Here is a 16,145-nt window from a genome sequence, read left to right as displayed (position 1 = left end):
AGCGTTCTATAACGGCTGCTTTCACATCATTATTGGTTGTGAAATGTTGTATACCGTATTTTTCTAACAACTTTTTTAGGACTTTGTTTAGAAACTCTTTACCATTATCGGTTTGTAGTTTCCGCGGTACGTCCCCCTGTTGGAATAATTTTTCAAAAGCCTTAGCGACAGTCGTCGCGCTCTTAGCAGTCAGACTTTCAGCCCAGGCCCTCTTACTGAATATATCGATGACGGTTAGTATATATTTTACGCCGTCGTTGTGCTTTGCCAGATCTATGAGTGATACCAAATCACATTGCCACTGTTGATTTATATCCGATACGCATATCATATTCCTTTTATAGTTTTTTCTAGCCGGTTTGTGCAATGTGTACGCGTCTTGCTCTTGTAACCATTTTCTCACATCGGATCTTTTAAATTTATTTTTCAAAGCTTTATAATATTTATCAAAGCCGCAAAAACTCCCCGGCTTTAATACGTTATAATACCTGGCTTTCAGCCGGCTGTTTTGATGATCGGCGTTGCGCGACATCCTACACAAATCAAATTTGATATAAAACAAGATCTACATTTCTACGAATTATATATCTGTTGTATACCATATTTTTCTAACAACTTTTTTAGCATTATGTTTAGAAATTCTTCCAGCTGGTTAAGATAACATTAAGCGAGCTTTATATATGTGTTATTTCACATAGTCAATATCAGTGTATGAAGTTACAGCCTCAAACCAATTATATTTTAATACGGGGTTAATATTATTTATACCACTTTGATATCAAACGTGATACGATCATATCAAGTTTGATATCAAATTGTATAAATGGGGGCGTGGACAACCTGTATAAAAGGGGCGTGGACCTGTCAAAACCAATTAGTTTGAAGAAAAAGTGTGCCTTATCTACTACTACTCATGGGGTAAAACTGCCAAAGGGAAGTAACAGCTGACATACTGTATGATAAAACAATTAAAACAAAACCTAGGCTTATGTAGGCCATAAGGTTTGTATTCTTGCCTTGTAGCACAGAAACTGATGGCTCACTTACACCTGGCATCTTGCTTCAGCATGCATAATAATAAAATGGTTTGAGTTCTAAAGACCTGCTGAGAGAGTTGATTGAAACATGTGCACAAAAAAAGGCATGGTCTCACTTATTGGGGCGTGGCCTTTCTGCGAGGGGCATGGTCTAGCTGAAAAACATGTACAATAATGTCACAGTCCAATGGAGGCTAGCTAGGATGACCCCTGGGTGATGTAGTGAGGACTGGAGGGAGGATGGGAACATTGCGCATCCTAATTGAAATCAAGGCTCTGGACTACTCAGTCCTCCCTTCAGGGTCTCTGTACCAAACCCGGCTCCTTGTGCAAAGTCCTTGTGTGGCTTTTGTGCTCTGTGGGGGTACTGAAATCAGTGGGGTTGGTGCACCATGTAAGGCTATGTGTAAGGCTATGTGTAAGCCGTGCACCAACGCACCATGCCTAATTTTCAATTTTCCAATGGTTGTGGCTTCAGGGTACTTCCGGGTAGAGGTCTGGATCTGGGTCATGTCACCATCGTGTATATTCCGCAGCTCTGCTGGATGTTTGTGCACTCGACTCGCTGCAGGGAGGAGCCTGACTAGATGGTAGTGTTAGAGAGTGCTGTCTCTGTGTAAAAAGGAGGTATGTGGTGGCTTCAGTTTCAACATTGGCAGGTCCGGGGGGGGGGGGGGGGGGGCATAGAAAGGATGCTAACCTCCGCTCTGCTAAAGAATGAGACTGGGAGCTACTGCCCAATCTAAAAAAGCGTGTTTTGGAGAAAATGGGTGGTAAGTTGCACACACCCCCCCCCCCCCCCCCCCGGACCACCCTCTAGTATTTATTATATTTATACTATATATTGATACTACTATCTTGCATTGCTATGCACAGTGTGTTTTCTAATTATACATTTCTGGAGACATTTTAGCAGCTGGTTAGCGTTGACTCTGTGGTAATGCGGATCTGTATATGACATCAAAATCAGAAAATGTTAAATATTAGAGCAATGTGCACCACTTAGTACATACCTGATATCAAGGGGACATGTTGATTCTGAAACACCCTTAGTATTTGCAGAAATTTACAGTATAGTCTGGTTAAGGCATGTCACTAGTGTAAATTTCTCATGTTATAAATGACTAAACAAACACACCCATTGTCAGCGTAAAGGTGCATAAACATTAGACGATTCCTTAAATGCATGACAACATTATCGTGTATATCCTTATATATACTTACAGGACTTCACCGGCGCAGAGATGTTTCTTCCTCGGCGTCTCTGGACAGAATGATTTCTGGCCAATCAGGACCCGAGAAAGTCGGCTCCTGATTGGCCAGAAATCATTCTGTACAGAGACGCCGAGGAAGAAACATCTCTGCGCCGGTGAAGTCCTGTAAGCCGGGTACCAGATGGGAGCAGCGCTTCAGCCGGAGAGGATGCCGAGGTCGTCGCCGGGGACCAGGTGAGTAGGATTTCCTTCCTTAGGTACCCCTGGGGACTACCTCGTATCCCGGACCCCGGATTCTTCAGGCCAGGAGCCCCGGAACCCCGGACCAGCCCCGGAACCAGGACCAAGGCCCCGGAACCGGACTCTTCTGCCCTGGAGCCCCGGAGCCCGGACCCAGGATCCAGGGACCGACCTACGGGCTCAAGGTAGGTAAGTATCAGTGTGTGTGTGTGTTCTGTGTGTATTAAACTTTTATTTTTCAGGGTGTCAGTGTGTTTTCTTTAACTATTTTTTGTACTGTAGAACTACAAGTGCCAGCAGGCCCTTTAATGCCCCGCATGCTGGGACTTGTGGTTCTCCAAGTCCCAGCATGCAGGGTAGGCTTGCTGGGACTCATAGTTCGCCAGTAGAAAACAATAGTTTTACTTCTTTTTTTTACACAATTCATCAGCCCGATGCCCACCGTCCAGGGGCATCGGGGACAGCCCCGGACTATCAGCATGGGCTGGTAAGTCCTGGAGGGGGGGGACCCCTTCATTGGGGGGGTCCCCACTTCCCCAGGACCCCTGCCCATGCTGACCAGCCAGGGGGTTAATGCTTTGGCCGCGGGACCTTATATAATAAGTGTCCCCCGGCTGTGGCATTACCCTGCTGGCTGGTTGGGTCCGGTGCTGGTTCTTAAAATACGGGGGACCCTAGTCATTTTGTCCCCCGTATTTTGGGAACCAGCGCCGGACCTTGAGCCTGGTGCTGGTTTCATGAAATCAAGGGGACCCCTATTTGTCGGGGACCCTGATTTTATGTTACCAGCACCGGCTCAATGAGTCCGGGGCTGGTTATGCTCTGGCAGGGGACCCCGCGCTCGTTTTTTTTTTATTTTAACCGTTTTTTTTTTTTTTTTAACACCAGAACCCTGCACAGAACATTGCGATCTGTGCAGGGTTCTGGCTAATTCGCCAAACAGACCCTGGTCTGAAATAAGTGCGATAATTAGACACCTAAAAATTGCGATTTGCAAATGCGCATAGCATTAAATAAGCGAGTTGTATACTGTTCTGTACGAAAACATCTGGATGCGATAAAAATGCGAATTAATCTAGCACTTTTGGTCAGCATGCCTTAACGCACATAATATGCGATTTCAGTCCCTTAGCGCATCCCATTAAATTGTCGATTTGAAGGAAAAATGCGATATCGCCATTTTGTTGTCTAATTAACGCAAAAAAAAACGCAAATCGCAGTCCATAGAATGTCACCCTAAATGTTTACATGCAGCACCAGAACAAATTAGGTTTTGTTTTTTATAACTGTGGCTGTGATATATACTAGCTTTGAGTGAATATAGGTTGCACCTGAGTCCTCTTCCATATTCATAATTCACTGAGTACGGCAATGCCACTATAAGAATGTATGTATGAAGTATACACATGAGACTGTTTCTATTAGTTTGGGAATGTTGTTAGTTCTTTAATGTTGAGAAATGCAGCATAGCTACAAATGCACAGCTAGAACTCAGCATAATACTGGGAAAATATGGGACTCTTAATGGAAGGGTTTTGCTTTTTGCTAGTTTGTTTTGTATTTATATAGTATATGAGTATGTGTAATTTACATGAAAAGTGCATCTCATTTGTCAATATAATGGAGCACACAGTTTTTCATCAGTATAGGATGAATACAAAGTAGAGAATAAAAGAATTTGATTATCTTCTGAATATAATCTGCTTATTTTAGATTTAAAGGTTTCCCCAATAATTTCTTATTCTTTTTACTGTCCTAGTCCATGTTTTCAGGGAAGCTGTTGCCAACAGTTTTAGTAGACTAAAGCATACATACATATTTGCTCTTCACCTGCAATAAATAGTAATAAAATCTGCCTATCTCCTCTCCCTGGGTCTCATCAATTCAAAAGGTCGAATTTGCTGTGATCATTTATTTACTGCACATAATCTCATCCACATTTCTACCAAAGCATAGGAACAAGCTTTGTGGGTGCTAAAACCCTCCCTTATTTGTCATACATTATGTCTTATAGTTTTTTATATTATTTTTGTTGTGGATCTTTTTCTGATTTTCTTTGTTTGGAATGTGTAATGAACAATACAACTCTAATTACAGTACACCTATTACAGTAAAAGAACATTTTAATACATTATATTCTAATTAACTGTGAAGCTAAATTACCTAATGGGACTTCTTGTCTCTATTTTCCCTTACATAATATATGTAGGATATTAAGTTTGGGTTGTTAACTATATTTATCTTTACAGCAGTAAAGAAGTAGTTGAAAATTAAATCCCATTTACATATTGTTTAATATATGAAATAAAATTTGGTATGCCTTTCTAAATTCATAAGGGTATAAATATTTTGAAATCTTTTTTACCTATTATTATGTAGTTAAAATTGAATATGTGTGTGTGTATATATATATACTGTATACTCAGGGGCGAATTTAGGGGTCAGGCCGCCCCTAGGCACAACATTTTTGTCCCCCCCCCCCTCCTATTTTAATGTAATCATATATGTATATACAATGTTATTTATATTTCATTAAAATGTAACTGTAGCCCACCTCAATATTTTTTTAAGCACTGTGAACTTCTCACTGTACGGAGGGCCCCGAGAGAGGGAGGCACTTATTAGTACAGTGATTAGCACATTGTCTCTGTCAGTCCCTCTCCGGCTCACACACTGTGACTGACTGAGCGCAGGGAGGATCTGCGCGTTGCTCAGCTCCTGGATACACAGCAGCCAATAGACTGTGTGTGTGTAGAGTAGCCAATGGGCGGGCACCGGCAGCAGTGAGTCTGAGACATTTCCGGACGCGCAGGGGGACCGTCGGACCCAGCCACTAAGCAGTGATGTAATGTGCATGACACAGCTGGTGGGCAGTGTCGGGTGACGAGCGGCGCTGCCGCCTACACATGATAATTCATGTCTGCGGCGGCGGCGCTTGTCACTCGCTGCTGCCCACCCGCTGTGCCATGCTGCTATTTAACAGAATGTTAGCCTGCCTGCCGCCCTTAATTGGTGCCGCCCTGAGGCCGGTGCCTCACGTGCCTAGGCACAAATTCGGGCCTGTGTATACTGTATACTGTATATCAGGGTTGCCTACTTTGAAAGTCTCCTCTAGGTGAGAAGCCCGGAGTGGAGACTGTCAGCATCACTTTGGGGGCAGGGCTGACATCAAGCACCACCCCCAGTACTGCTAAATGACACAATTTGCATCTTTAGCCCCACCCCTCCCCTGAAAAGCAGCGAATCGCGGGAAATTAATGCTGCCTCAAGAGAAATGTGGGAAGGCCCGCCAGTATCTCAGAGGGTTGCCCACCTTTCCGGGGGGCTGGGAGGGGGAACAGATTTTCAGGAGCCTCCCGGCCATTCCGGGAGGGTAGACAACCCTGATATATGTGTGTGTGTGTGTGTGTGTGTGATAAAGTATAATATGAGATTTATTTATAATTACATGTTTAATATGTACCCTATATGTGAGAACAACAACAAACAGAGCACCATGGTAGAGATGTACTGTATACAATATATACCTGTTATGCCTGTTATATGCTGTCTCACATTGACTTCTATAAAGACTTGACAGCAAATTAAACCTGTTGCAATCCAGTTATATTTATTATTAGCACATTTTAGCTAGGAGCTGATGCAAAGAAAGATAAAATAAACTCAATGTCGCTAGTATTCTTCACTAGCAGCAGTGAATATATGCTAACAGCATCTATTGAGGCAGGTGTAGGGGCTGGGGGTATGGCCAGCATCTTACACAGCAATGGCCATGCCCTCACAGAGAATTTGGCCTAGCAAGAGTCCGGTTATCGTAGGTCATGCTCCCTGGTTTGCTTTAGTTTGCAATCATTTCCCTTTCTAACACAGTTTTCACCTTCAAGTTAGAACTCAAAGTGCCTTTAATTTAAATTCTTACTTATTTGATTTTGTTCTGTGTTTATGTTGGCTGTGCCACCAAATAATTGATTGACCATATCTAGTACTGAGACAGTAGAGCCATCAGTTTGTGTATAAAGGATGTGGAGTGGCTGTTGAGCGGTTGATCTCTACAGTGGCACAGTGCATTCATTCCTAGAATAAAAGATAATACATTATGGGAACAACTAATAAATGGCCAGTAATATACAAAGGGGTAGGTAAAACAGTATCTTGTGGATTGTTTAAATTATATTATACTGTATTTATTTCCTAGGCGCCCATCGCCTCGCAGACCATAAGGAATGCAATGGTATGCGATGCGATGTTACGCGATGGCAGCCGATGTTATACAATTTTAAATTTCATTGCATCGCATTGTATGGCATTGTATGCCATTCTATTGCATATACAATGGTATGCAATTTAAAATTGTATGAGCACCCTAAAGGGTTTTTCCATGTTAAAAGTGGCCCCTATAAGTTAATTAAACGTTTTGGGTGCTTACTATGTTAAAAGCACCCCCAATGGCACCCCACTATCAACGTCAACCCAAAGCATGGCGAGTGCAGTGAGCCCGCGAGGGGCGGCGGTACGCATCCTACAACCTTTTCATACCCCCACTATCCACGTAGGTGTGGAGTTAAAAATATATAGTGTGGCGATCGCAGCGAGCCACTAAGCCCGAAGCGTGGCAAGCGCAGCGAGACCCTCGAGGGGACGCGGAATACATGTAAAGTAATACGCGTCCGCTCGCCACGCTTCAGGCTCAGTGGCTTGCTACGCTTGCCACACTATATAAAATCAACTCCACGCCGACGTGGATAGTGGGGGTATGAAAAGGTCGTAGGACGCGTACCGCCACCCCTCGCGGGCTCGCTGCGCTCGCCACGCTTCAGGTTTGCGTTCATAGTGGGGGTGGCTTGGGGGTGCAATTAACATTGTAAGCCCCCATTAGGGTGCTTATACAATTAAACATCGTATAGGGGGCTTATACAATTTAAAATCGCATCGCTGTGCATCGGTGTATGCCATGCGATGGCATGAGATGCAATGTGATTATATGTCGTGCAACCTAATATCGTGGACGCCGTGCTAGTACACAAGTACCATTTCCTTTTCATGGAATCAATTTGAGAAACATATGAGCACACATACATATAGAAGATCATCTTATAGTGCCTCTTTTCAGAGAAGAAAACATCACATATTGGAAGTATGTGCGAAAGATACTGTTTTACTTACCCCTTCTGAATGTTATAGTGATTATAGCACTATTATTGGTGTGGCGTCGACCTTAAGCAGAGGTGGCGCTAGAACTTTGGCATTTCTGTGTCATGATGTCATCTTCATTATAAAGGGAATGACAATCTATGGACATGTATACTCAAACATCCAGTCAGTATAACTCAGAATAAGAATATTGGCTTTGTTGAAATGTTGACATGCTGCATTCAGTATCAACATGCTTACTATGCTAACATTCACCATATTGATAATCACCATGTGGGCATTTGTTGAAATGTTGAACTTACAGAATGTCGACAAACTGTCCCTGGTGGTCTAGTTGTGTCATACTTGGTCCTGACAGCAGTGTAGTTAAAAAAAAATCAGTTGATTACCAAACCACGCAAATCTAAAGATATACAGTAAGTTCTGAAATGGGTAGACACCACTCCCTATGGCACAGGCCACGCACATTGTCCAGACTTTCCTTCTCTGTAGCTGGCAATAAGAATACGAAAGAAGAGAAGAACCACAAGTGTAGCTAAAGCTGCTTCATTGGGAGTGTGTAAGTCTCCCAAAATATATAAATCCAGGAAAAAAGTATATACAGTGCTTGGGTTTGACTGAATGATGGATGCTACCACATGAAAAAATTAATACACATTTAGGTACTTGTGAGTTATCTGGGCGTCCGATTTTTTGATTGTATGCCTTAAGTTAAGGCATACAATCAGATGCGATGCGATATCGCATCGTATCGCATCGCATCGCATGCGACCATCGGATGCGATGACCCGATTTTTCCATAGGAATCAATGTTAAAATGGACTGAGTCCATTTTAACATGGAATTCAATGGGAAAAAGGGGTCCTTTTCATACCCCTACTATCCAAGTGGGCATGGAGTTGGATATAAACCTGTGGCGAGCGTAGCGAGCCACCGAGCCCGAAGCGTGGCGAGCGAAGCGAGCCCCGCGAGGGGACGGTATTCCGTGTCCCCTCGCGGGGCTCGCTACGCTCGCCACGCTTCGGGCTCGGTGGCTCGCTACGCTCGCCACAGGTTTATATCCAACTCCATGCCCACTTGGATAGTAGGGGTATGAAAAGGACCCCTTTTTCCCATTGAATTCCATGTTAAAATGGACTCAGTCCATTTTAACATTGATTCCTATGGAAAAATCGGGTCATCGCATCGCATCGCATCGCATCCGATGGTCGCATGCGATGCGATGTCCCGATCCGACCCGATTTAAAAATCGGACGCCCGGATAACTCACAAGTACCCACATTTATTAACTAATAAACAAACATGTAAGCTGTAGCCGGCAATGAAAATAAAAAAGGCACAGCAACCATGTTGGCTCTGAATTTCCTAATGGTTCTGCACAACACTCCAGGAAAATGGTTGCTGCTCCATTTTTCTGGTGATTATGCAGCACTGCCATTGCCAATGTGGAACTCCATAAAGGTAATAGTAATAATAATGATATGTATATAGCACTTTTCTTTAAATAGGACTCAAAGTGCTGTACAATTGTCTTTACAGCTCAAAATACAAAACAAGCTTAACAGTAGATATCAGTAAAATGCTTGAGTAAATAGGTACGTCTTTAGTCTATTTTTAAAGGATTCTACAGTGGGGGCTTCTCGCACTGTGCGAGGAAGAGAGTTCCATAGAGTTGGAGCCACGAAGTTGAAAGCTGGACCCCCAGATGAATTCAGGGAGATTCTGGGTAGTGTTAGTAGTCCTTCAACGAATCTAAGTAATCGAGTAGGACAGTAAGGAATCAGAAGATGCTGCAGGTACCTTGGGCCCTGGTCATGTAGGGCCTTGAAAGTGAGTAAGCCAATCTTGAAAATTATTAGCCATTTTACAGGTAGCCAGTGAAGGGAGTAGAGAATGGGAGTTATGTGGCAGGAGCGGGGCTGATTGGTCAAAAGCCTGGCAGCTGCATTTTGTACCAGCTGCAAGCGGTGCAATTCTTTTGATGGAAGGCCCAGGTAGAGAGCATTGCAGTAGTCTAGGCATGACGATATAAATGCATCTATGACTTTAGGCAGGTCTTCTGAGGGAATTAACTGCTTGATTCTGGCTATGTTTCTCAGAGGAAGGGAAGTATTGAATAAATGGGTGCAGATATGCTATCAGGCACAGTTATAAATAGATGTCTATAGCTTGGAGTTTTATCACAAATGTTTAACTCCATTTTGATTGTGGTGTGTATATAGTGAAATTCTGGTAGATCACATTGGACTACTTGGAAGTTGCAAGTTCATTGCTTTATTGCACCTTTGCTTACTATACATATTTTTGGATCTAGTCTGCTGGAAAGTAGTGTGAAACCTGATCTTGTATACCCTACCTAGTAACACCTTTAACTGCATACTGAATGCTGTATGCTATACATTTTCGGAACCTAACTTTAAAAAGGAAGGAGGCCCCCAAAAATATTGTTGAAATTGCTTCAACCTATGCAAATATTCAGTGACAAATAAAAAAAAAATATCCAAGGGGGGGGGGGGGGTCCTCTCTCTCCTTGCCCTAAGTTCTGCTCTCTGCAATTGGGAAAGGGATAGAACCCAGGGCCAGTTAACGCATATCCACCCACTCCCTCTGTGCCGCTAAGTATTATGAAAAAAATAATTGTTTTTACACACTTTATGCATCATAAACATTGTGAATTAATTGTAGAACCAAATACATATTCTATGGTTTTGCAGAAAACTTTATAGTATTTCAGTAAAGCAGAACTTGTCAAGAAATATAAACTTTTATATGGACTACTGTAACACACATGAACTAGGTAAATTGTTAATTTGTTTGTTTTTATATATTTTCTTACTTTTCCATTTGTTTGAATTTCAGGGAGATAAGGGAGAGAAAGGAGAAAATGGCCATATTGGTTTACAAGGAGAAAGTGTGAGTACAATGTGATTTAATCATAGTACAGTATTTCATTATGTAACTTGTTTAAATGTATTTGTTACATTGTTGTGTTTTTCACATAAATTGGTAGCATTCCACCATATACAATTGTAGCATCTCTCTCTCTGTCCATCCAATCAGATAAAAGCAGTAAAAAAGCTGCTCCACCTAAGGCTCCATCCCATTTAGGATTTATTTCTAAAACTGTGTAATCCTATTCTTAACCCTTTGAGTCCTGAGGGAATTTGTCAAAATAGGTGTGAAAATTGCCAAACAAACATGTGCTGTGAGAGATTCTCAAAGTATCTGTCACAGCGACTGTTCTTTTGTTTGGGCGCAATATTTAACTAAACTTCAATTAAATTATTTAGCTGTATTTGTATTTATTTATACTAAAAGAACAGTTGCTGTGAGCGATGCTGGCATTTTTTACATGATATTTTGAGGATTGCTCACAGCAACATTAGCACTCAAATAGTTAAGGATGTCTATAACTCAAGAGTCACTGTGCATCCAGAAATTAACAAAACATTGACAATTTTTGAAATACTGTAGCAGTATGGTGGCCATCTATCAGATGTGACATGCAAAATGCTGTCAAATCCTGTGAGGTATTGCCCTCGCATTAAATCTCTAAATATAGCTCCTTTGGAATCATTATTTCCACTCAGTATTCATCATAAACTTTGGAACTATCTGTTCATGGACTTTATTGTTGAATTGCTAAGTTTTAAAGGATATTAGACTATCTGGGTGGTGGTCATTCACTTTAGTAAAATGCCACATTTTGTAATGTTATCTGGCTTCCTGTCTGCCATGACACTTGCCTCCCTATTTACAGTAGACAGGCTTTGCAATTAACACAGATCCTGCAGGGATTAATGTGACACATTGTTTGGTTCTCATTGGCCACTCAGTCCTACATCCTGTCAAATCTTAAGGTGCCCACACACTAGAAAGATCTGCGATCGTAAGATGTGCGCATAAATTAGCCTTGAAATCTTTTTTCCGTCCTGGACAAAAGATTTCAGGCAAGCGTACACCTTTACCAAAGATTTTTCTTACTCCTCTCTGCAATTTCTTCTGTTATTTGGTACCATACATCCTAGCTGTTTGGGCTAACCTTCCACGCAATTTTGATTATCTAGTCAAAATTGCCTCCCCAAATTGCTTGGTATATGCACCCCTTAAATCATCCTTACTACTATTCTGTTATGATAAACCTACACTGCCTGAGCTTAAGTCCTGGCTGCAGCTGGCTCACTCAACATGAAAGGTGGTTGTTATAGGTAAAGTGTTCTTGAACTTGATCTGAAGCCTTATCCCACTGAGGCATTTCCTGTGACTGTACATTATCCCTATCAAATTGCTGCTTTAAGGGGAGTTAATATTTTAAAAACTTCATTCACTTATACAGATTGGTTAAACTATTTCTTCACATGCCTCCTGTTTCTGAGGCATAGAGTACACGTGGTATTCAAATTTATAGGCATTGGCATAAAATGAGCCATGTGCCCATATTCCTGCCTGATTGGAAACTGATTGGATGAAGCTAAATATGGTGGATTTTGTGTAAGGAAGTTCCTGTGCAATTTGAATAAGCAATCCAAATCCATTGTTATTATTGCACAACAAATGGCTTCTAAATAAGTTAAACCAATAATAAGATGAGAATATGTTTCTCTCCTGTCAATTTAAAAAAGTGTCAGGTGCTGTAAGATATTGCCTCTCTGCCTGAGTGGATTTCACCTAAATAAGCCAACTGTTAAGTGAATATGGAGAGGAGTATTTACAGTATGCTCAGTAAACACCCACTCTTCTCAACCTCATCCCCCCACCCACTTTGAACAGTCCATGGCACTGATGGAAACTTCCAATTCTGATCGTGAATGGGAAGACCACTGCCACTTCAGGGATCACAATTCTTTCTGGTTTCCAGTTCCCTCACAGTATACAGGAGGGGCCATACATTATCATGACTGGTGTGGAGCATAGACAAGAGATACAGATATAGCCACACTTATCGGAGATGCAATAAGACCGTGACTCTGATACGCTACTCTGCATTGGTTAATGCTTTTCAATGAGCCGCAGGTACATCTTTAATGCACAAGTGTTGTGGGGGGCACGCACATTTCACCCTGCATGTCACACGTGTCACAGAGTGGACACTTCATGAGCGTGGCAATATATGTAGGTGCAGTTGTGTCATTACCTTGGATATAGCTCATGTGAGTGGTGGATGTGCTCACTTGGTAGACATTAATCATACATTGTGAATAGAACAATGTAATGTATGTGATAGAAATTTGCTGGTGATGGTGCTGGTAGTTGGGCATACAAATGCAGCATTACAGCAATGTGTTCATGTCATCCTAGTTTGATAAACCAGCATAAAGGATTTATCTAAGAAGCTTTGTTTACATGTTTAAATTGTAGAAATTGGACGTTTGGAAGATGTGAGACAGATCATGCAGATGTGAGATGTGGATGTGAGACAGATCACGCAGATGTGGGATGTAGATGTGAGACAGATCATGGAGATGTGGATGTGAGACATATCATGTAGATGTGAGATGCAGACGTGAGACAGATCATGTAGATGTGAGATGTGGATGTGAGACAGATCATGCAGATGTGAGATGAGGATGTGAGACATATCATGTAGATGTGAGGTGCAGACGTAAGACAGATCATACAGCTGTGGGATGTGGATGTGAGACAGATCATGTAAACGTGATATGAGGATGTGAGACAGATCATGCAGATGTGAGATGAGGATGTGAGACAGATCATGCAGATGTGAGATGAGGATGTGTGACAGATCATGCAGATGTGAGATGATTATGTGAAACAGATCATGCAGATGTGAGACAGATCATGCAGATGTGGGATGTGTATGTGAGACAGATCATGCAGATGTGGGATGTGTATGTGAGACAGATCATGCAGATGTGGGATGTGTATGTGAGACAGATCATGCAGATGTGGGATGTGTATGTGAGACAGATCATGTAGATGTGAAATGTGGATGTGGGACATATCATGCAGATGTGGTATGTGGATGTGACACAGATCATGTAGATGTGAGATGAGGATCTGAGACAGATCATGCCGATGTGAGATGAGGATGTGAAACAGATCATGCAGATGTGAGATGCAGACGTGAGACAGATCATGCAGATGTGAGATGAGGATGTGAGACAGATCATGCAGATGTGAGATGAGGATGTGAGACAGATCATGCCGTTGTGAGATGAGGATGTGAAACCTCATGCAGATGTGAGATGCGGATGTGAGACAGATCATGCAGATGTGGGATGTGGATGTGAGACATATCATGCAGATGTGGGATGTGGATGTGAGACAGATCATGTAGATGTGGGATGTGTATGTGAGACAGATCATGTAGATGTGAGATGTGGATGTGAGACATATCATGCAGATGTGGGATGTGGATGTGACACAGATCATGTAGATGTGAGATGAGGATGTGAGACAGATCATGCAGATGTGAGATGAGGATGTGAGACAGATCATGCAGATGTGAGATGAGGATGTGAGATAGATCATGCAGATCTGAGATGAGGATGTGAGACAGATCATGCCGATGTGAGATGAGGATGTGAAACATCATGTAGATGTGAGATGCAGACGTGAGACAGATCATGCAGATGTGGGATGCGGATGTGAGACAGATCATGCAGATGTGGGGTGTGTATGTGAGACAGATCATGCAGATGTGAGATGAGGATGTGAGACAGATCATGCAGATGTGAGATGATGATGTGAGACAGATCATGCAGATGTGAGATGAGGATGTGAAACAGATCATGCAGATGTGAGATGCAGACGTGAGATGCAGACGTGATACAGATCATGCAGATGTGAGATGCGGATGTGAGACGGATCATGCAGATGTGAGACATATCATGCAGATGTGGGATACAGATGCGAGACGGATCATGCAGATGTGGGTGCAGATGTAAGACGTGTCATGCGGATGTGGATGAGAGACAGATCATGCAGGTGTGAGATGCAGGTGTGAGACAGATCATGCAGATGTGAGAGAACATGTGAGACAGATCATGCAAAAGGAATACCGGGGGGGGGGGGGGGGGGGGGTGTCTCTGACAATAGGTCTGTTGATAATCTCAACCTGCTGCAGTCTCAAAAGGGATACTTATCATCATGCAAAAGGATTTAATGGTTTACTGCTACAGTATATGTGTTTTTATTTCTAAACAAAACACATTTAAAATCTTTGACCATTGTTCATTTTAGAAGGAAAGTCCCTTAAATATAATTAGAACTGTTATGCACGATTGTATAAATTTATTATTTGAATAACAGATTCCGAAATGATGTGCCTATATCCAAGTTTAATAGAAAAATGTATTTTATTTTATTTGAGGTCTAGTCTACATACTATTATATCTAACATTACATGTTCCTGTGCCAATTGCATGAGCTATGATTAGTTTTGTTATCCCTTATGTAACCTAATCCTAGTTTTATGAATGTTACAATCAAGTGTAACTGCTAACATTGATGTCATCTAATGTACTGTATGAAAGGAGACAAGTCTCATAGTGTAAGGCAATAAGCTCAGCTGTTGGCAGCTGTTGGCCTGAAGTTGATAAGTGTAACACCAGCAAGTTAAATGCAACATTTTATATAGCTCCATAATAATAAGATGGGTATCAAGTATTCCCAACAAATTAGGAAAAATGTTGTTTCACACACAGTGGAAAAGGAAGCTAAATACATTATATCACCTTGAGCCAGATGCATTAAGCTTCAAAAGTGATAAAATGGAGAGTGATAAAACAACCAATGAATCAGTTCCTGCCTGACATTTTTCAAACACAGTCTGTGATATGGCAGGTAGGAGCTGATTGGCTGGCTGTTTATCACTCTCCATTTTATCACTTTTGAAGCTTAGTGCATCTGTCCCCTTGTGAGTAATGCTGGCCATACATCAGAAAGATCGATCTTAAGATCGATTGCGCTTATGATTGTGGTGGTTTTTGGACACACAATGTGCACACAATCTGCATACAATCCATCTTACAATCAATTGTATGATTGGGTAAAATATCTTTCTGATGTACAGGTATGGCAACCTTAAGGCACCATGAGGTTGGTTTACAAATGATAACAAAATATATGATCAGCACCTCCTAAAACCAGAGAAAACTCATTGCACAAAGCTTCGAAATATTATATTTGCTTCCACAAATTTTAAACAAATACCTTTTATTGACTGTAGTTGCAAGTCAGTAGCTACAGTATATTGTTTATGTGACCTATAACACAGCAGAAGTAAATTCTGGTTTGAAATATAGGGGTCTATTTACTAAGCCATGGAGAGAGATAAAGTGGAGGTACCAACTAATCAGCTCCTACTTTAAGTACCATGTTACAGGCTGTGGGCCCAATTCAGACCTGCTAGCTAGGCAGCGTTTATTCGGAGCCTAGCAAGCAGGTTAATGCCACCATGTTGAACGCACGCCCCCCCCCCCCCCCCCTCCTTTCTATGAAATGCTGGGGGTCCAGCCCAGAATGCCCTCTGCCTGTCAAT

The 16,145-nt window shown here is 42.0% G+C and overlaps 1 protein-coding gene across 1 annotated transcript in view; it reads left to right on the top strand.

Moving 5' to 3' along the window:
• The window catches only part of LOC146062954 (collagen alpha-1(XIX) chain-like), a 266,102-nt gene that overhangs the window by 239,271 nt on the left and 10,686 nt on the right, over nt 1-16,145 (top strand). The window contains exon 13 of the mRNA XM_083174964.1: nt 10,502-10,555. Within this exon, the coding sequence (XP_083031090.1) occupies nt 10,502-10,555 (54 nt within the window). The remainder of the gene's footprint in view (nt 1-10,501; nt 10,556-16,145) is intronic.

Source organism: Crinia signifera, chromosome 3 (assembly GCF_055691185.1).
Source record: "Crinia signifera chromosome 3, ASM5569118v1, whole genome shotgun sequence".
In the NCBI taxonomy this organism is placed as follows: domain Eukaryota; kingdom Metazoa; phylum Chordata; class Amphibia; order Anura; family Myobatrachidae; genus Crinia; species Crinia signifera.
Note: the sequence above shows the minus strand (reverse complement) of the source record. Positions and strands in the feature narration are given on the sequence as shown.